Here is a 22,212-nt window from a genome sequence, read left to right on the forward strand (position 1 = left end):
ACATCTCAGTCCAATGTCATAGAAAATTTCAGCCAGACACAGTGGTGTACACCTGTAATTCCAGCATCTCAGGGGGTAGAGGTAGGAGGATTGCAAGTTCAAGGCCAGCCTCAGCAACTTAGTGAGGTCCTAAGTTTTAATAAACCCTGTCTCAAAATAAAAAATAAAAAGGAATGGAGATGTGTTGCAGTGGTTTAGTGTCCCTGGATTCAATCCCTGGTATACTCACATACACAAAGTAAAATTCAACATGAAATCAATAGACAATAGTAGAGATTTGACCTTTTTTTTTTTTTTTACTAAATCTTCAAACTCCTGTGTATATTTTATATTTACAATAATCTCAATTAGGATGCTAACTTTCACTACAAATCTTTTCTTTTCCTTCCACTTAAATTAAATAAAACTTACATTTGAAAAAGTTTCATATGCCCAAGTTCAATCCAATCATACTTAAAAGTTTTTCAATAACTGAGTATTGTTTATAAATTTAAATCAATTAAAATAAAATAAAATAACTTAGTTCCTTGATCATACTAGTCATATTTAAAGTGCTTAACAGTTACACGTAATTAGTGTACACCATTTTGGACAGCACAGGATTAGAAGCTGATTGGCAGTTTAAAAAAAATTAATAGAAATGAGAAAGTGAATCATTACTTGAAAAAGCAAACATTACTTTTACTTTAAAAGAGAAAGTTTGGGAAAATGGAGTAAAGGGGTTCTTAGGGGTGAAAAAAAAAAAAAAAAGTAGGAGTCATATGGCATTCCCAAATTGAAAACTAGGAAGATGACATGATTTTTACCTAGGCATTCTTAAGTTCTGCTGCCAATTTTTCCCTTTTCCCTTTCCCTTTAGGTCAACAGGTACTAGAAAGTAACTCACCTTTCCCATTTCAAACTCCATACATGCCATTATAATGATCTGGGGAGATGAAATAGAAACTTAAAACAGTTATAGAGACAGAAAAGGCAGTTAACATATGGGTCCAGAGTCAGAAAGCATTACTCACTGCTTTTCTGTTTTGCTTTGTTTTTAGCCAAAAAGGAAATCCTAATAACTTATATAAAATGTTTCTCATATTCTTCCTTTTTTCTGTCCCCACTTCCCTTTTCTCTATTCAAATCAGTAAATTCTTACCAAAAGCCGGTCAATATATGAACTTTCATTTCCTTGAACAAGAATGACATTGTAATTTTAATAAAAGTGGTCTGAACCCTGAAATTCCATCAACCAATTTTAAAAACTCTGGTTTTAACACATGGGAAACCAGTCACATTTTGACACTCTTCCCTGATTATCCCTAAGAACTAGAGAATAAAGTAACAGACACAACTTTGCACTTACCAGGACACTGTATTCCCATATCATCCTCCAGAAGTCTAAGAGAGTTGTAGATAAAGGACCCTGGGTGGCAATATAAGCTTTGGGTCCATAAACTCCCTAAAGGGGAAAAAAAATTACATGAGGTGACTATAGATAACACCCTCTTCTTTTCACCAATTCTACCCCATTCCCTTTGTTAGGTTCCTAGAGAAATATGGAATGCTTTTATTTCCTTTCAGTATACCTTAATGAAGTTGGCATTGATATAGCTGGAGTCTTCATCAGAAGTTATCAGGGACAGTTCAACCAGGCTATGATCATCTGTAATACAAAAGAAAGACATAGTGTAATTTAAAAAGTTTACATAGACGGTTAAGTCAGGGCCTAATACTGTGAACAGTAGATATGTGAATGTTTGATGAGTAAGTAAATAAATGAATGAATATCTCTTGCAGTCATAAATAGTACAGTTCTAATTTGTCAATGCTGCATTCCAGATTAGCAACGACAGTAGTTAGTAAAAAGAGAAATGATTGAAAGTGAGAGGAGTTACAAATTTATAGAGAAAAATGGAACTTACAGGGCAAAATATCCTTATATCTATTTTTCTTGATATTCTTGGGTCTCTGTGCCACAGTTGTAGGATAGATCTTGTCTGCCTTGTATTTAGTAGATTGTCTTTTCAGCTTCTGTAATAAAATTCCAAGAATAATTAATTTTCCTAAAGAAAGGAGGTCAGAAGCTACCTCTAGGGAGTATTCCTTCTCCAATTTCCAAACATTCTACCTCAACCCTTTTAGCATCCTCTGGGGTTGACTCCATTCAGGACAGGGCACAAGAACAGCAGAATTCAGTGAATTTGGAGAAGTGAAAAGATCACACTTACTGCAGTTGAGCCACATATAGCTAAAATTTAAAGATTATGAATATTTTAAAAACCAAATGTCTCTGAAAACAAGCTGTATGCTACGCCCAACGGGTAGATATTCAAAGTTGAATTTACTTCCCTTTACAGCTACTCTTTAGTTCAATAGTCAACAGGAAGGTTACTAAGTTCCATTAGTATATTTCAGATTACTTTTTTTTCTAAATGGAAATAAAACTTAAAGTGAATAAAATCTGCCTAAAGCAAGACAAATTTCAAAGATTGCAGTCCCAAAAGCAGTCATGTGTGATTTTAAACATCAAATCTACCCTTCAACCAAACAATGCTCTAAATAGCATGACATTTTATTGGTAGAATAGGATCTGGGCTGGCAGGGGCTACCGTAACATGGTTGACAGTGAAGCAATTCCTTAAAATTATTTTCCCATTTTTCAATACTATGCTATAGATCAAAACTTCAGGTTAGAGGAAATGATAATTCCTCTTTGGCTCCTTGTTGGAAATCAAACTTGTCCCAAACTTTATCTCCCTTACTAGTCAAGGAATCCACATCTACTAGATCTCACTTGTGAGAAGAGAGGGAGAAATGTCTATGATAACTGATGAAAGTTTGTGTTGAATTAAACAAAAAAAAAAAAAATAACTTCCATTAATTTCCCACTATTTAATGAATAATTGGCTATAGGAGGAGCATTAATTACCTACTATGGACTAGATCCCTCAGCATCTACTCAGTCTTCATTCTCTTTAACTTCCTTCTTGAAATTTCCTCCTTCCTTGGCCCTTATTAGTCTACATCATCTTGGTTCTCCTCTTTCTTTGGTTGTCTGTCCTTTTCTGTCTTCTGAGAATTACCCAAAGTTCCAGTGTTAAATCTCCAACTCTCTGCTCTTCTCTTACTATACATACATTTACTCAGAGATATCACATACTCTTATAGAAGACATACAAGTGTTTGTTGATTTATTTAACTGATTCAAATTGAATTATATTCCCAGCCCAGGTTGGATCAGTCTGAAATTTCTAAATCAACATTATCTTACTAACTTGCAGTCCCAAATTCCCAACCCTAGATTTTCACTTGAGAATCTTATTACAACCTCTGACTCAGTACATTTAAAACCAAAATCATAATTGTCCCCACTGTAAATGCCAATGGCACTATCTTTATTCCAAACAATCACACTCTAGAAACTGAGTCACATAGGGTTCTCCCTTTCTACAATCCCACCTCTTCTTTAGTTAGCACATTCAACTGATTCTTATCATGAAATATCTTGCATCAGTCTTCATTCCCAGGCTCACTATAGATACCTTCATTTAGGTCTTTTCCTTAAAGCTTGTTAACTCATAGGTGCTTGTTAGCTCATCTTCATGCATTTCTTTCTCCAAATTCATTGGACATAATTCTGTCAATTTAATTTTATTAAAATCCTGCTTTTCTCATCTGTCTTATGCACAAAACAACTTCATTGAATAACTGTTGCTACTAGGAAAAAATTTGAAAACTGAACTCCTTAGCCAGGTACTCAAGGCTCTCTGCAATTGATCCCCAAGCTGCTTCTCCCATATTTCCCACTGTCTTCCAGTTACAAAGCATCTACAAATGACTCCTATGTTCTTTCACTATTGCACAAATTGATGTCACTGACAGTTATGTGTAATATATAACTTCTTTAGAACTAGGGCATTTCTCTTTTTTTTTCATAAATGTATCTTTGGGACTCCTTGTGCATTTCTCAGCCATGACTATGGTCTGTTTTCTTCCACAAGGTGAACTAATAACAAGAAGTAAGGAAATAAAGAACTTTTATCAAGTCACTAGGAATGAGAAAAAATCTTTCTTTCTTCCTTCCCTCCCTCCCTCCCTCCCTCCCTCCCTCCCTTCCTCCCTCCCTCTCTCTCTCTCTCTCTCTCTCTTTCTTTCTTTCTTTCTTTCTTTCTTTCTTTCTTTCTTTCTTTCTTTCTTTCTTTCGCTGAGGATCAACCCAAACCCAGAGCCTTGTGCATGCTAAGCAAGTATGCTACCACTGAGCTACACCCCCAACCCAAGGGAAGAGATGGTATATATCTGGGAGGGAAAGGTGGCTTTTTGTTTTGTTGTTGAAACAAGGGCCTCATACACACAAGGCAAACACTCTACCACTGAGCTACACCTTCAGCCCTTCAGCCTCCTTTTTTCCTTTATGTATAGAATTTTGCCATTAACTTTTCAAAGCAGTTGTTCTCAAACATTAGTGCCTGGATAATTGTTCCCACCCTCAGAGTTTTTCAAGAAAAAAAATTTTTAAGGGAATTGTTATTACTTATATTTCATATAGTATTTTCACATAATTAATTAGGATGTACATCTATCTGGAAGAATTCACTTAAGGAGTTGTACTAAGTAGTTTAGAAAAATGAGTAAGAAGAGCCTAAAATGGCAGACCTCCAGGCTCCAACACCCCAACAGAGAAAAAACAGAGCAGAAATGATAAATCCCACCAGAAAGGGGGTACTTCTAAAAGTAGGAAGGAAAAGGATATAGAAGCGAGCAAAACTCTGTGGATGGGATGAGGTTTAGGAAGAAATGATATGATAGGAGGTTAAAGGGTGAAAGTATTTCTCTGTCAGCCATAAGGCAGGGGATGGAGGAGGAAGTGTCAAGAGAAACCCAGGGAAGAATTGCTGAGAGAATCAAGTGAGGAGGCCAGCATCCCATGTGGGCTCTGAAATAGGGTAGTATATGAGAAATCAAAAGCTATGTGTGCTTGATAAACTAAGTTCATTCAGTTTTTGAACTGTATAACCCTTTTCCTTCCAAGAAAGAATGAAACTGGGGTCCTGGCACTGGGACTCTAGAAATCAGGACTGAGTCTTGCATGTTTTTCTCATAGAGACTTGTAAACTAAGGTCACTTGCAAAAGAAAAAAGAAAACACAAGACCACAATATCTTTGCCTTGAAGGACCAGGTGACTGTATAGAAGGCATAACAGAAGTTGCATTTTGGAGAGAAAAAAATAAACCTTGACTTGTTTGTGCTAGGGAAAGAAGGAATCAAAGTTGGGCTTTCTCCAGAGCCTAAAGTAGTTCCTCAATGCCTTACAACTGCAGGGCAGTATTATACCAAGCTTCCAGCAGGACAAAGAAAGTGTGAATGCTAAGGAGTAGAATTAGGAGCTCTGGCCTTCAAACCCAGCAAACAGGAGTACTACTAGTGGGAACAGAGGACAGACTGAACTGGCCCTGAGTGTACACACAATCATCTTTAACAAGATTATCAAATTTATGGAGGTTGGTTTCCAAAGCACCAGTGTGGTAAATGGGTGGGCAGGTAGGCAATAGCCAAACTGGGGAGAGTCAACTTTAGATAAATAGAATGATATACATAAAATAGAAGGAAATGCTTAAAATGTCCTGTGAGGACTGGGGTTATGACTCAGTGGTACAGCACTTGCCACACATGTGTGAGGTACTGGGTTCGATTCTCAGCATCCCTTATGAATAAATAAATAAATACAAATAAAGGTTCATCAACAACTAAAAAAATCTTAAAAATAAAAAATATGTTCTGTGAATAACTGAAAATGTGGGACTAGATAGACCCTAGTGAGAGGCTGTAAATGGGAATGCGATAAAATTATTCTGGTAGCAACAGAACAACAACAACAACAAAAAATGCATCTTAATGTGCACAAAAGTCAAGAAATGCTGTAAGTATATTCAATCGATAAGCTGACTCACACCAATGAATCATTTCAATTCAACAGATGTTTGCATACTTGCTGTGCAAGAGGTACCCTGTTCACAACTGGTTAGTTAATATCATTACTATAAATACATTTAGAAACAACGTATTTCCAGGTCTTCCCTGGTCTATGATAACTCTCCAGAAGTTGCTACAAGACCAGTCTGACTTCTAGAATATTTTAAATCAACATTAACACTTAAACCTGGCCTTCAGAACTAAGCATCTTTTTTTCCTACCAGGGCTCAATGAATCCTTCATATTTAGTAAACATGTCTTAATATTTAATAAATATCATATTTATCTTTTCTACAGAAATACCTCAAACCCAAGAAACATAAAACTTTCTGTTTTGTTGTTGAATAGAGAATAGAGTCCAACAACACTAAAGGACATTTTTAAATATAGTTTTTTTTGGTAGTTGTAGATGGACAGTATGCCTTTATTTTATTTATTTTTATTGGGTGCTAAGGATTGAACCGAGTGCCTCACATATGATAGGCAAGTGTTCTGTCACTGAGCTACAGCCCCAGCCCTAAATAAATACTTTTTAAAAGAAATTATTTTAGTTGTAGATGGACACAATACTTTTTTTTTTTTTTTTTTTTTTTTTTTTTTTTTTTTTTGCAGTGCTGGGGATTGAACCCAGGGCCTTGTGCTTGCAAGGCAAGGACTCTACCAACTGAGCTATATCCCCAGCCCTCCTTTATTTTTTTAAGCTATTTTTATGTGGTGCTGAGGATCGAACCCAGTGCCTCACATGCTAGGCAAGTGCTCTACCACTGAGCTATAACCGCAGCCCTTAAATATAGATTTTTTTTAAGATAAAAAAGATACATACTCATTGAAGAAAATTTGGAATATACAAGAGAAACAAAAATAAGATGATAAAAGTCATCTATAATTCCACTATCCAGAGTTAACCATTCTTAGTATTTTATAATATTACCCTCCAGTTTTTTATCTGCACATGTATAACAGAGATGGGATCACATGCAGGGTTTTGTAACTTGCTGTTTTCACTTACCAATTTGTGGTTTTTCAGATTTTTTTTTTTTTTTTTTTTTTTTTTTTTTTTTTTTTTTTTTTTTTTTTTGGGTGCTGGGGATCAAACCCAGGGCCTTGTGCTTACAAGGCAAGCACTCTACTGACTGAGCTATCTCCCCAGCCCCCAGATTGTTTTTAATAGTGGCAGAGTATTACACTGTATGGAATATAAGTTATTTAACCTGTTTATTTTTATTGTTGAACATTAAAGTTACTTCCAATATTTCATAATTATAACAATACTATAGTGTATAACCAAAATATAAACATCTTTCATTATTTCCTTCAGATGAATTTGTAGGAATGGTCAAAGAATTTGCTCATTATAATAGACTTTGATATATATTACTAAATATCTGTCTGAAACTGTATACAAGTTTTGCCTCCAGAAAGGTTATACCAGCAATATATGAAACTGCATATGTTTGAATTCTGACCAATGTTAGAATTACAATATTTTAAATATGAGTCCATTTGATAGGTAAAATGGTATCAGTGGTCTGTCTGTATTTTGCACTTCTATTTAGATGCCAAAATATATTTTTTTAATTTTTTAGTTGTTGAAGGACCTTTATTTTATTTATTTATATGTGGTACTGAGGATCAAACTCAGTGCCTCATAAATGCTAGGCAAGTATGCTACCACTAAGCCACAACCCCAGTCACCCAAAATAGTTTTTTAAAGAAAGAAGATACACTATTAATCAAATTATCCTATCTGCATGAAACTGTGTTTATATTTTTGTATTCTTATTCGGTCATTGTACAAATATATGTAGACATCCAAGGAACTAATATTTAGCCCAGAACCTGATTTGCAATTCATAATTTTATACATACTTTTTAAATGAAGATGCTTCATCTGCCTCCAATGTATAAAAGAAGTTCTTTTAAATACATGAAGCAAAATTGACCAGCATATAACATATAACCAAACTTTAACTGGTATATAATGACTGAAACATACATGTTATAAGAACAAAAGTAGCTGCAGTAATTGGGCAAAGAGGATACCTTTATAAATTGTAATCTATCTAATAAAGAATGTGCTAATGGTAAAAGATGGTCCTTGTTTTGTAAAAAGGAAAAACAACAATGAGCATTCGTACTATGTCCCTAACACTGTCAAGGAAATAATGTTGGTGCCCGGTTTGAAGTTTCAGACAAGGAGATAGAGACATCACACCATTGTAGCTGAGGCCACTAAAATCACCATGCTGATCAAACACTTCCCTTTTTTTAGCACTGGGGATTGAACCCAGAGACACTTTTCGTGTGAGTTACATACTCAGTCTTTTTTTTTTTTTTTTTTTTTTTTTTTCAATCCAGTCCTTCCGATTTTTTATTTTGAGACATGTTTCCTCTAAGTAGCTGAGGGTCTCACTAAGTTGCTGAGGCTGGCCTTAAATTTATGATCCTCCTATCTCTGCTTTCTGAGTTGCTGGGATTATAGGTGACTGCCCCTGGGTCATCAAGCACTTTCTGATTACGGTTAACTTTTCAAACTTTCTTTCCTACAAAGGGAACAATACACTGGCCAGTCAAAGCAAACTTTCACCCTGTTTGAGAGTTACTTTCCTTCCTTCAAAACTGATAAACTGGTTTTCTGATTTCTAGTGAATTTCTTGTGTGTTTGATTATTATGAGCCAGTTGCTTGATCTTGATCAATGCTGGACATAGTAAAACAATTGAATTTCTAGATCAGCAAAGCTAAAGGCTGGACACTAAACTATGGCAATTTAAAATGGACAATGTTACCCTGAGTGGCTACTTAACCTCTCTCAATGCACTCTATGATCATATCAATAATTTTATCTATTGACCCTTGACAGAATTCATAAAAATGATTAGAAAAAAATTACATGCAACAAAATTGATAAATTTTACAAATATAATGTACAGTGAAAAAACAAGGCAGAAAAGAACATTTAAAATGATTTTATTCACATATAGTTCAAAGATAGATATGATAAATATTAGTGAGCTAGATAGATATTAAAACAATGCAGAAAAACAAAGAAAAAATATATCATGATAGTGTTTACAACTAATCTTGCCAGCTTAGGAATGTTATTTGGAAGGACACCCAAGGGATTTCTGTGGTGTGTGCAGTGTTCTACTTCATGATACAAGTGCTTATGTGGATGCCACATGAATAAATATAAAATTGGAATTGTGATAAGCATATAAGAAATATCAGATGGAGTCAACAAGAACTTATAATAGGAGATTTGCTCTATTCAGGGAGGTCAAGAAAACCTTTAGGGGGCTGAAGATGTGTGTAGCTCAGTGGTAGAGTGCTTGCCTTGGATGCTCTAGGCCCAGAGTTCAATCTCTAGCACCACAAAAAGAATATTAAAGAAGGAGGAGGAGGAGGGGAAGGTAAGAGAGAAAGAGGGAAGGAAAGTCTTCTTGGAGGAAGTGACCACCAAATTTAGATCTACAGAATTATGAGAAGTTAACTAGGTAAAGAGGACTATGAGGAATACTCAAGGCAGAGAAATATATGCCACTGGAAGGTTTTGAATTTAGTCCTGGCACAGAGAAGAGACCTAAGCAGCATGGCATTTAACATCGGCTGTCACAGCAGGGCTGCCAGAGCCAGTTAAGGATATTGTGCTCTGCACAAAGAAACATGGACAAGGCAGAAGTGAGGACTGAAATCTGAATCGTGGAGGAGGGGGAAAGATACACAGGGTATCTATCCAGAAGAGGGATACCTTTTGGCAAGTCCCACAGTGAACACCACCTACTAGCAGTGGCCTTGTGTCACGGAATCCTCAATTCTTAGAACATCAAATTGTGGGAGAATACATTAAAGACTGAAGGTGGGGTAGGGGACGTGACCAGGTGGAAAGCCTTCTGATCTAATGGCAGCATTTAGCTTGTCCAAGTGAGCAATCTGGCCCCATTCGCTTCCACCCCCACTCCCCCACTATTCCTCTGGTGTCTCAGCTGAACCTTTAGGTGGGGCTGAGGGCAAGACTCTGTTTTTCCACTGGAGGACATGAGTCAGTGAACAGTGAGGTTCCACTTAATCACTACCCAAAAACAAGGTTCTTAAAATCAGGAGCTAGAAAAGAAAGGAAGTGATTAATATTAAAGTCAGGATAATGATTATCCCTGTGGCAAGGTGGGGCGAGTGGGTAGAGAGGTGTGTTGGGGAAAGGAAATACTGGGGTCTTCTGGGGTCTGACAGTGCTCTATTACTTGACTGAGTAGTGACTGAATTGGCAATGATTGCTGTATAATTATACTTACATGTCTTACTTACTTTTCTAAATGTGTATTACATTTTACCATTATAAACAACTAAAAAAATACAAACTGTAAAAAGTTCTTAAGCAAGGTAAAAATGACCAGATTTGTATTATTGAAAGATCACTTGGGTGTTGAACGGAAAAGTCATTGAAGGTGGGTCAAGGCTAGAAGCAATGAAACCAGTTAAAAGGTAGCTGCTATAATTTGGTAGGAGATTATAATGACCTGAGCTTTAAAACAGTAAGGTATTAGGAATGTAGTCTGTACTATTTTTAAAAAAATACAGTCAAATAGAACAGAGGTACTGCCCCTTAGCTCACTTTTTACCTCTAGCCTCGGGAGAATCTGGATCAGAATTACAGTCTAAGAGCAGGCACGTGTCTAAACAGACAAACGGGCTCCTTACCTTCCTTGGTAAATCCCTCTAGAGGGGCTCAGAATGCCTGGCTAGTAGAACTAGAAGCACACTTTTTTTAAATGACACCCACATATTATTCCAAGTTGAGCTGACATAGGGGTTTCCTATCATAACATCTGATCACTCAATCATAATATCTTGATCACTGGAGACTTTATAAAGTATTTTCTCACCTATTCTCTGGTACCAGAATGTTAGCTCCGGAGGGCAAAGACTTTCATTTGTTCACTACCGTATCCTTAGTGTCTAGATCTGAACTTGATACATAGTACATACTCAATGAATATTACCAAATGACCACTATATATATATATATTTTTTTTTTTTTTTTTTCTTTTTTGAGATGGGGTCTTATTAAGTTGCCTAGGCTGGCCTAGAACTTGTAATCATTCCCACTCAGTCTCCTGAGTTGAGACTACAAGTGTGCACCACAGCATGCGACTCACATTTTATCATCATCATCATCATTATTATTATTTATAGTTAATCATCACAACAGTCTACAAAATCTACAAAAAATAAGTAGAACATAAATTATTGTCCCCATTTTGTAAACTAGAAAACAGAGATTTGGGGTCTGGGGTTGTAGCTCAGTGGTAGAGTGCTTGCTTAGCAAATGTGAGGTTTGATCCTCAGCACCACATAAAAATCAATAAATAACAGTATTTGTGTCTATCTACAACTAAAAATATGTATATGTAAAATATATACTTTAAAAAAAAAAGAAAACAGACTTAGGGAGATTAAGGAGTATGTTAAATAATCTATAATTTGACAAAGTATCAGTTCTCTTGCTTTTTCCCACTTCCTTAGAGCCAAAGAGCTAAGGCTTAATTAACATTCTTATAGCTCTGAAATACAGCTGGAAATGTTCCAAAACACATGATAGGTACTATCAGACATCTTATTCTCTGATGTGCCAGGTAATAGGGCGAATGAGGCAGATCCAACTTCCAATGCATCAATACCTACAGTTCCCTCAGAGGAATGCATTGTTCCTCTATACAGTCCATCCGACCCAAGGCCACACTCATCGTTCTCTCCAGGGCTGGCCCTCACTTGTCTCTGCTCCCTGCCCCCACCTTTCTACCTCTCCAAGCAATGTAAGTTAGGAAACCCTGTTATTGCAAAAACACATGTCCTAATATTTTTTCATAGGAAAAAGAAAAGAAAAAGTGGCAATGGGTAGTTTGGGCACTTTTCAAAAACTTCTGTTATCCAAATGGAATCCCTTGGGGAGACTAAAAATATGTTCCATAAAAATTAATTAAAATTAGTGATTTGAAGTGTAAACCACAACTCTGATGCCTAGGGAACTCTGAATGTTCAATTAATATTAGATTAGAATTTCTACATCTGGAGTTGTATATGCCTCCTGTAGGATTTCTAAACTCTAAAAAACCAGCAAACAAAGATTAAAAACAGTATTTTTAAGAAAATACCTAAAATATATCCAAACCAGAGCGGTCACAATTTTAGGTTGCCCTCTTTCTTTCTTCTCCTGCAAGATCTGATAATTACTTTATCCCTAGAGCAATTTGGTCTAGGAAAGTTGAATCACTATAATCAAACAGTGTATGTAACTACTCCGAGAGTGTCACACACAGGACTCACCAGAAACTCATTGGCAAACTCTTCATTGTTATTTTTCTTGTTTTGGGCCTCATCCAGGAACTTCTGCAGAATTTCTCTTTGGTCCATGCTGCAGAGCAAGAGAAACAGTCTGTGAGTGGGTTAAGGGAGGGCATGTCAAATGTGTGTCATGGCCGAGACACCACCAAGAAGCCACTGCTACCGCCTGAACATAGCATGCTGAAGGCTGTGGTTTACTGACTTCATCACAAGCCCCAGAGGAAATTAGTATGAAACCAGCCTCTGTGGTCACACAACAAAGCCATTCTCTCACTCCAGGGCCCTAGCGCCTTCCTTCTCAACAAAGAAACCTGGTTACAATAAAGTTAATAAACAACAGGCTAACCAGAACTTAAAATACTGCCTGCATAGCTCTGAGACTGTTCCACTCCATCACCTTTAAGCCAAATTCATCTTTTTCCTTCCCAGAGAAAAGGCAGAACTATAGTTCTCATGGATAAGTTCTGCCTCTCCCCATTTCACCAGTGAGCACGAAGGCCCTGATGACATCTTTGGTTTTCTCATGTTCCATATGAACTCTGCAAAGTTCAGTTAGGCCAGAAAGGAAACAGACAGTGTTTGGAGTGACACATCTTCTACCTGGACCGTTATCCCATAAGTTTCTTATCAGTGTGATCAACAGCAAACTTCTGTTCATCAGAGAAGGATTTTTATTCAGAGGTTTTCAAGTCTTCCATGCAGACCTCAAATTTTCTTTTGGATGAAGCAAAATCGCCTGCTTCTAACAGTCTGTGTCTCTCCCAGAGCTGGGGGAAGTCCTGCACTCCATTAGGGAAGTGTCAATTTCAGCACCTCTTCAATCCTCCAGCAGCGCTTTGAGCTTCACTTGGGTTCTGGACATGAAGGCCGAGAGCATTGGTCTATATGGGATCAGGAGCCAGTGGTCCCTGCCAAGAGTACCCAATAAAGCAGCACAGTATCTCCAGAATGTAATGCTGGCAAACAGTGATAAAAAGAAAGTAAAATCAACTACCTTGCTGACAATAGTTTGAGTTCTAGGTCAGAGCCTGAGAACCAGGCACATCTGTAGTCCTAGCTGCTCTAGAAGCTAAGGCAGAAGGATAACCTGAGCCCAGAAGTTCAAGTTCTACTTGGGCAACACAGAGAGACCCTGTCTCAAAATAAACAATCAAACCAATAAACAAAACCTGAAGAACAGTTTCTAGAGTAGACATTTTTACTCTGCAACGAATGTCTTAGAAAATATTTTGTTCCAGGAAGTCCTGTATGTGTGGCATTGGCCCTGCAAACAGCTATTCTAGAAAAAGTGTTAATGCCTCAGTTTGCATAAATTCTCTCCTCAGTGGGTACAAATTCACCAAACGTCTAATTCAGTGTGAGAACAAACTCAAATCAACATATTATCTTTGTTTGAGGGCAGAAGTTCAATAAATATCAAATCTAGTCTGAAGTAATCCTGAGGAAAACTGGGAAATATATTGTTTGGACTTCCTCTATTTGAGGTATTAGCAATCCTTTCTGTTTTCCCAACATTATTCAAACTCTCTTCAGGATATCATGATTCTGAACATTACCAAGAGACTGTCTCCTCTTTATTGGGCCCTACAGTAAAAAAGGAAAGATGGTTGAGGTATCTTGGTTGCAGGCAGCTTGAAGTCAATATTCCAAATAAAGAGTTTTAGTCCTAGTCCTCATAAATTAAAATGAACTATAATTCTTTGGCAATATTTGTTTGAAATATGATAATATATCTCAGATTATCCCCATCTAGCATTAAAGGTGAATTTCTTGCTACTGTAAATAATGCAGTATTTGACTATTTAAAAACATAAAATATGGGAAAACTTTACATTAAAAAAATAAAAAAATTTTCCCTGTGCCTGTAATCCCAGTGATTCAGGAGGCTGAGGCAGGAAGATTAAGTTCAAGGTCAGCCTCAGAAACTTAGTGAGGACCTAAATAACTTAGTGAGAACCTGTCTCAAAATAAAAAATAAGAAGGGCTGTGGTAAAATGTCCCTGGGTTCAAATTCCTGGTTAAAATATATATATATAAAATTTCAAATCACAATAACTAAGACCATATAAAAATTTGTAGTTAAGACTAAAAGATGCAAAAGAGAATCAATTGTGTGTGATAGTATTAAGGATTCTTTTACAATTATACAACTTTGTTAATTAGAAAAAACTCAAAAATTCATTAATCTATTGCACCCTCTGAATGTCTCGTGGTTCTCCTGACAGTGTTAGTGCTGTTGCTTTTGGGGGTTCTGTGGACCCACGGGTGGTGGAGCAATGTCCCTATCATCACCGACAAGACCTGGAGGGAGTTGCTGGAAGGAGAGTGGATAATAGAATTCTATGTCCTGTGTGTCAAATCTTCAACCAGAATGGGAAAGTTTTACCTAATGGGGAGAAGATCTTGAGGTTAATGTTGCAGAAGTAGATGTCACAGAGCAGACAGGACTGAATGGATGACTTATCATACCTACTCTTCCTACTATTTATCATTGTAAAGATGGTGAATTTAGGAGCTATTGATTAGGGTCCAAGGACTGAGAAGAACTTCATGAAATTTTTAAGTGAAAAAGTGGAAGAATACTGAATCCATTTCATCATGGTTTGGTCCAGGTTCTGTTCAACACGCCACAACTATTTTATTAAAAGACATAGAATTACTGGTTTGTGGATTATGCACACTTTTTGCTTTACCACCTCTGCTTTCAGGAGTGTTATTAGGACTTTGTATGATATTTGTGGCAGTTTGCCTTTGTCCTTCAAAAAGGTGCAAACCATAGCCATACCCTTTTAAAAAACTCATTACCAGAATTTTCTCAACCTTTGAAAAAGAAGTGGAGGAGGAACAAGAGACTGATAAAGATGTTTCAGAAGAGGAAGCTTAAAGTGAAGAAGGAACAAAAACTTTTCACAGAATGCCATAAGATAACACTGTGGGATCCATTTTTGTCCATCAATAAATCCTAGTTGATTTTATGGATAACTTCATATCACGGTTTTAACAAAAACTGAAGGTTGATCATTTGTTTTTATGTGAACTATGACTTGCTTGTATACTATAGGGTTCCATCTAGATTGTTGGATTGAATAATTTTCATTAAGAAAATAAAAGCAGGTATAAAAGTTTGTAAGATTTAAGAATATTAAAGTAGTTTAAACAATGTTTAATTTTGGAAAATCTGGTGCCAAGCAATAAGATTTGTACATGTTCATTTAATAATAAGCTGTTTCAAGTCTGAATTGAAAAAATTACATTTCCCAAGGTTTGCACTATCAGGATACTTAAGATTAGAGAAAAATATTTCTCATTTGATATGATTTTTCTCAGTTTCACTATGTGAAAAAAAAGAATATATTTCCCACAAATGAGAACATTTTTCCCATTGTCTTGAAAAATGCAATACAGATACAGTTCAAAATTTCCTCATATTTTTAAAATTATGCAACTAATAAAAAACTACTTTGCTTTAATTATAGTTTTTGCACATCACATACAGAATATGCTACTGATTGAGGAAGTTTTTATAAGTGTAGGTGTTCTCTTGATTCCTATAAAGGTTAACTACTTTTCGTCTGTTCCCTAGGTCAGTGTATGTTTTGTATTTTTTTAATTTGCCATAGATTATATTTCTCAAATTGGATGACAAAAACAGTATCACTGTTACATTTACTGTTGGTAAATAGTACTTTTTTGTTGTTTCAAATTGAAGTTTACTGAGAGATTCATCAAATTGAGTTATGTTGATAATTTAAAATTTGGGTCACTCAGTCCAGATTTTACATTATTATTGTTGAAACTTGTCTTGAATTTTTTGGGGGTGGGTAGGAGTACTGGGGATTGAACTCAGGGGCACTCAATCACTGAGCCACATCCCCAGCCCTATTTTGTATTTTATTTAGAGACAGGGTCTCACTGAGTTGCTTAGCACCTCTCTTTTGCTGAGGCATGTGCCATGGTGCTCGGCTTGAATATTTTGATTTTGTTCTCTTTCTTTTCTTTTTTCTTTTTGTTTTTCTTTTTAATGTGAAGGTGGGCATTCCTGATTTTTATTTGACATAGTAAAGCTTTGGTATTTTATACTCCGGAAGTGCAAAACTTAATTTGATATCAAATAAAGTTTGCTTTCTATTCAGGAAAAAACATCTTCAAAAAATTCATTAATTTGTTCAACAAATTTATTGAGTACTACTAAATGCAAAGCACTGTTAGTTGTACATATACCATGTAAGAAGGCAGAATATTGTAATATCCCTAAACATTTAATAATGTATCTCAGAACTAAAGAAGTAGATTTGATTACTGATAAGAATCAAAATACTCTTATTTGCAGAGTAGCAAAGCATAATCCTAAAATGAAATACTTTTGCATTTGAAATAAGAGATATGATTTTCTAATCTCTCTGTCCCTTTAGAAGTTTCTCCATACCATCAAAATTAAAACTTTATTCTTTATTTATTAGGTGAAAGATACCTAATAAAATTAAACTTCTTCTTCTTATTATTTGTACTGAGGATTGAACGCAGGGATGTTTTACTGCTGAACTACATCCCTAGTCCTTTTTATTTTTTATTGTGAGACAAGATCTTGCTAAGTTGCTGAGTGTCTTGCTCAGGCTGGTCTCAGACTAGTGATCCTCATGCCTCTGCCTCCCATATTGCTGAGATTATAGGCATGCACCACTGCACCTGGCTAATCTATTTTTCCTCAACCCCATATTTCAGAACAATCTCTTTCAAACAGTCTCTTTAGGGAAGGGAAAGAGAAATAAATGTAAGAAAGAAACTTTCTTAGATACTGCTGTACATGGTGTTTTTACCCCAAATTTAAAGATCTGTAAGTAGTGTCTTATTAGAACCACAGAACTTTTTTAAAAGCAAGCAGCTATTCTTAGGAGTTTGCTCTACTGTAAAACCAAATGTATAGAAACATTGTGAAATTACTAACCTCAAAAACCCACTTAGCTACAGGGCCATTTCCTGAGCAGACCACTCGAGCAAGCAAAAAACAAGCTGAAGGAGAAAACAAAACAAAACAAAAAACACTTTAGTCTTATTGTTAACATATCTGAGCTGCTACTTAGTTTTTCACATTTTCTTCTACAGATACTGAACAGCAATGGAGCATAATGCTTTTCGATGAAGATAGTGTTGACTCATTTGTATCTTGTGGGAAGTTCAAGAGCTAGGGAGGAGAACCAAGTCATGCAACAGTTTGGCAAATACTTAAAAGAATTTAAGAATTTGTGATGAAACATTTAAACCAGTCTGGCTTAAACCATAAGTGAACACAACAATTCCATGCAATGAAAAACTCCGAAGCAATTTGCCAAACCATCAAGGGTGAGCTTTAGGAGGGAGTGAAATTGCAGATGAGCACCTGGAGGAGTCACATCTCACTGCTGCCTCTTGTGCTCTGAAGGAAGAATACAACAGGGAGGAGTGCCAGTCACAGTCACCTGCTCCAACAAGTGGGCAGTGTGCCAGTTTAAGGGGAAATATCAGCATCGTGGAAGAATTAGGAGTTAGATGGAAGAACACTTTAAGGAGAATTTCAGGGGAAATTATTAGGGCAACATAAACTAGTCAATAGGAAAAACACTCCTGTTTCTCAGAATAACTTTCTCTATGAGGAGGCATGTTTTGTTTAACATTTTTTTTTTTTTTTTGTAGTTGTAGATGGACAGAATGCCTTTATTTTATATGTTTATTTTTACGTGATGCTAAGGATTGAACCCAGTGCCTCACACATGCTAGACAAGTGCTCTGCCAATGAGTTACAGCCCTAGATGAGGAGGCATGTTTTACCCTAGGGAAGTCAATCTTTAGTTTTAGTTTCACAATTCTTGCCTTTCCATATAACCCAGGACCATCAATTCCATATAGGCTATGATTATTATCTGTGAAGTGCTCAGTTCTTTGTAAGCATTCTCTTGGACACCAAAGCCTATTGGTCCTTTCTCTTTAATGTCTTTCAGATTCAACCTGTCTTTTCTATTCTCATGTTAACTACCATTCCAGCTTTTACATATTTTTTCCTGTAGTAATGAACTCTCAGATGATCTTGCTGTCTATATATCTTCCAGTCTAGATTCTCCTGGCAACAAAACTAGACGAAAATTCTTAAAACTTCACTTTAATGCAAAAGTACCAAAATACTTAGTGATAGGTTTTGGGAATGAATCCAGATTCCTCAGCTTGTCATCAGATCCTACCCCATCATCTGAACTCACCCAACCTCTCCAATCACATCACCTGCATACTTTGTCCATGCTACTATCACTTCTTTTGCTACTTCTCACCTTTACCCTTACTTTTCACCAGCATGAAAATAAAGCCAGAGTCCAGTCACCGGTTCAAGACTCTTGCCCCTAACTCCATCTTCTCTTAGTCTGAACCCCTACAATGTTTAAGTCTTTATATTCAGATATGGAAGTTTTCTTAATTTCTTCATATGCTCCTTGCTCTCCGTAGGTTTATTTAAAAGATGAATTTATTCCAAAGAGGATATATAAAATGCCCCCTATAGTTTCAGGTTTATCAAAGACAATGACAGTGTCTTCTATGCATTTGTGTAACCCACCATACTTAACATATCTTGAGTCTACCTAAAAGAAGTCTGTTGTGATGAAGTATGCTGTATTATGTGGTTAGGATTTGGTAAAAATTCACTTTGACTTCATTTTTCATTATACCAGTTACTCCAGGTCTCTTTGCTGGCACAGTCTAGGATTCCAGCCTGGCTGAGCCCCCTCCCTATGCCAGGAGCAGATGGGTCTTTCCTATAGGGAGGCCCAGGAACCTGGCAAAGAGCACTTTCCTGAATGCTGCTGCCCAAGTTGCTTGGCTACTGAGGCTCCAAGTCCAGTTCAGAAAGGCCAAAACAGTCAGAAAGAAATGGCCTCCTTCAGCTCCAGATCAGACTTATTTCTCCTTTTATCAATGGATACAGAAGAGACTTATAAAATATCTATAATGAAGCTTGTTTAACTTGTCGTGTTTTTCATATTGTCCACTGTAAGAAAGGTCCCCTAATCTGCTGTTTATCACAATAGCATTCTGAGAACTCATCAAGCTCTTCAGTTTACCTGCTACAGTCTTCATAGTCACCTTCCCACATACCACATAGGGAATCATAATCTGCCCCTGATTCCAAAATATCAAAAAGCAAAAGTCAACTCATAACTTGCAATTGAAGCAAGTTACCTTTAAAAAAATAGAGAGTAAGGACTCTTGGTGAGGCTTTGAATCTCACTCAATGTATAATCAAACCTGAAGCTTCATCTCAATCACTTATTCATTTAATGAAGATTTATAATATAGAGAATGCAGGAGAAGGGTGCCAGAGAAGTATACAACTAACTAACTGTTAAGGATGTTGTTTTATAATAGGAACAATAAATATAAAAATAGCTATAATTTAAGGCTATTTATGACAAGGACCATAAAAATGATGCAAATAAGTGTGAGGAGCCAAAGACCGCTTTCTTGTGGTTATCTAGATAGCTTCCATGGAAGAAGTGACCATTGAGTTGGGTCTTGAAGATTTCTATAGGTTGAGATGAGAAAAAGCAATATAAAACAGAAAACAATAGAGGGCAGCTTCAGTTGAATGGTGCAGTTTTACTAAAGCACTGGGTTTAGAGAGGAGAATCATGATTATAAGGCTCGAAAGGGCAGCTGGGGCCAGATCCTGGGGGAATTGAACCCCAGGCTGGTAGAAAGCCAGGAGACTTGCCGTGCTGGGAATGGAACCCAGAGCCTCACACATGCTAGGCAAGTGCTCTACCACTGAGCCACATGCCAACCTCAAATTTCTTTTTTAAAAACAACCTTCTTGAAGTAGTACTGACATACAAGCTACACATGTCAAAATATTCAGTTTTGACATGTATACATCCCATGAAAACATTACCACAATCAAGATATGTTCATTAGAACATATTCAATCACCCTCAAAAGTTCCTCTGAAGAATTTTAAGAGCATGGGATCAAAGTACTGCTTCTGGTAAGCATTTCTGGATTGCTCTTTAACAAAAAAAAAAAAAATGCTTCCTTCTACGGGGTATGGTGGTACACACCTATAATTTCAGCTACTCAGGAGATTGAGGCAGGAGGATCACCAAGTTCAAGCTCAGCCTGGGCAACTTAGCAAGATCTGGTTTCAAAATAAAAAAGAAATTTTAAGAGTGAATTGTACGTAACTTTCCTATGTTCATATATGAATACACGACCAGTGTAACTCCACATTGTGTACAACCACAAGAATGGGAAGTTATATTCCACGTATGTATGATATGTCAAAATATTATCTACTGTCATGTATATCTAAAAAGAACAAATAAATTTAAGAAAGGTGGGGTTGTAACTCAGGCAGAATGTTTCTGGGTTTAATTCCCAGTACCAAAAAAAAAAAAAAAAAAAAAAAAAAAAGAAAACGAAAAATGCTGCTTTTGATAACATTTTTGGAAGTCTCATCATTTCCTTTAGTGCCATGCTAAATTTGAGTTATATCATATTTAAAAAGGAATCAAAACAATGAACAAAGATACCAGAGCTTTTGTTAATCTAGTAATAAAAGATAAGATAGACTAGAATCTACAGGACTAAATAGAACGATTAACTGAGAGCCCAAGGAGGAGGCTTCACTAATAATCCACACAGGTGGTAATAAAATCTAGCAGAATAAGGGAAGAGTGGCTCTATGGTATAATGGTAAGCACTCTAGAATAAACAGCATTAGTCAAAGTGAAAATATTGTGCTTTTGCCTAAGAGGTCAAATACCACAAAACTCACCATCTTGATTTTATATAAGGGACTTAGATATATATCAACTGTCTCAGGTTGTAGCAAACATGGTTAATTTCTACTAAATAGAAACAAGAAATCTTGCTTCTGGATTATTAACCTATTGTGATTTTTCCAGGGATATAAAAAAATAAGCGTAATTGGAAAAGTAAAAATATATTAGCAGCATCACATATTTACTTCTCTGCATTTGAAAGCCAGAGGGATGGCTAGCCGAGGGAGGGAAAGTAGTTAGTTTTGGTAAAATTCAACCAAAGTCACCAACACCTGATTTAATAAGTACAAATAGCAATGTTCTCTTCCTGACATTCAAATAAATTTGTTGTTGTTTTGGAATCTGTTGCTGATGATTGCCTACTAATTTACATTATTAAGGACTATTATGAGACAGATCATAGAATAACTTTTATTTGCAATCATTTTTCACTTGGGAGTGAAACAAATATACACCCAAATATATACCCTGTATCAAACAAATATATACCCTGTATCATATGCTCAGGAACTACCGAGTTCTCTGACTGACTGAAGACCTTAGAGAAAAGTGTGGAATATGCAAGAACTAATGCTCTCTGTCAAGCATGGTGGCACATGCCTGTAATCCCTGTTGCTCAGATTGCTAAGGCAGGAGGATCACAAGTTCAAAGCCAGCCTCAGCAACTCAGTAAGGCCCTAGAACAATTTAGTAAGAACTTGTCTGGGAAAAAAAAAAAGGAAAGAAGAAAGAAGGGAAGAAAGGGAAGAAAAGGAAGAAAGGGAAGGAAGGGAAGGAAGGAAGGAAAGAAGGGAGGAAGGGAAAAGAAAAGAAAAGAAAAGAAAAGAAAAGAAAAGAAAAGAAAAAGAAGAGAGAGAACTGGCTCAGTGGTTGAGCATCCTTAGGTTTAATTCCTGGTACCTGAAAAACAAAACAAAACAAAACAAAAAAACCTCTCAATCTAAGTTCTGAAAAAAGAGCTAAGTATCTTTGAGTTACTTCTATCTACAACTGTGTTTATAGGAATTATGAGAACTGCAACAAAGTTTAAAATTATTCAAGAAGAAAAGTTCATTTAGCTTTAGAGCAGAGATCAGCAAACTTTTCCTGTAGAGTCAGCTAGTAAATATTT

General features: G+C 36.3%; 1 protein-coding gene and 1 pseudogene across 3 annotated transcripts in view; one reads left to right on the plus strand and one right to left on the minus strand.

The window, feature by feature from the left end:
- Nucleotides 1–17,697, minus strand: part of PTPN22 (protein tyrosine phosphatase non-receptor type 22) — a 71,983-nt gene extending 54,286 nt beyond the window's left edge. Inside the window, exons 1-7 of one of the 2 annotated variants that reach the window (XM_079135344.1) lie at nucleotides 17,246–17,697; nucleotides 12,901–13,256; nucleotides 12,283–12,370; nucleotides 1,908–2,016; nucleotides 1,572–1,648; nucleotides 1,349–1,444; nucleotides 887–925 (exon numbers count right to left, since the gene is read on the minus strand). In XM_079135344.1, the coding sequence (XP_078991470.1) occupies nucleotides 887–925; nucleotides 1,349–1,444; nucleotides 1,572–1,648; nucleotides 1,908–2,016; nucleotides 12,283–12,369 (408 nt within the window). In that variant the 5' untranslated portion in view covers nucleotide 12,370; nucleotides 12,901–13,256; nucleotides 17,246–17,697. Of the gene's footprint in view, nucleotides 1–886; nucleotides 926–1,348; nucleotides 1,445–1,571; nucleotides 1,649–1,907; nucleotides 2,017–12,282; nucleotides 12,390–12,900; nucleotides 13,257–17,245 lie in introns of those variants that run through there. The other variant, XR_013763049.1, reaches the window with a different exon arrangement.
- LOC306664958 (thioredoxin-related transmembrane protein 1-like) lies at nucleotides 14,489–16,601 on the plus strand (annotated as a pseudogene). Its single transcript, XR_013766965.1, has 2 exons — nucleotides 14,489–15,422; nucleotides 15,490–16,601. The product of XR_013766965.1 is annotated as a thioredoxin-related transmembrane protein 1-like (transcript).
- Nucleotides 17,698–22,212: the final 4,515 nt, after the last annotated feature.

This window comes from Sciurus vulgaris (genome assembly GCF_902686455.1).
Source record: "Sciurus vulgaris genome assembly, chromosome: 1".
In the NCBI taxonomy this organism is placed as follows: Eukaryota; Metazoa; Chordata; class Mammalia; order Rodentia; family Sciuridae; genus Sciurus; species Sciurus vulgaris.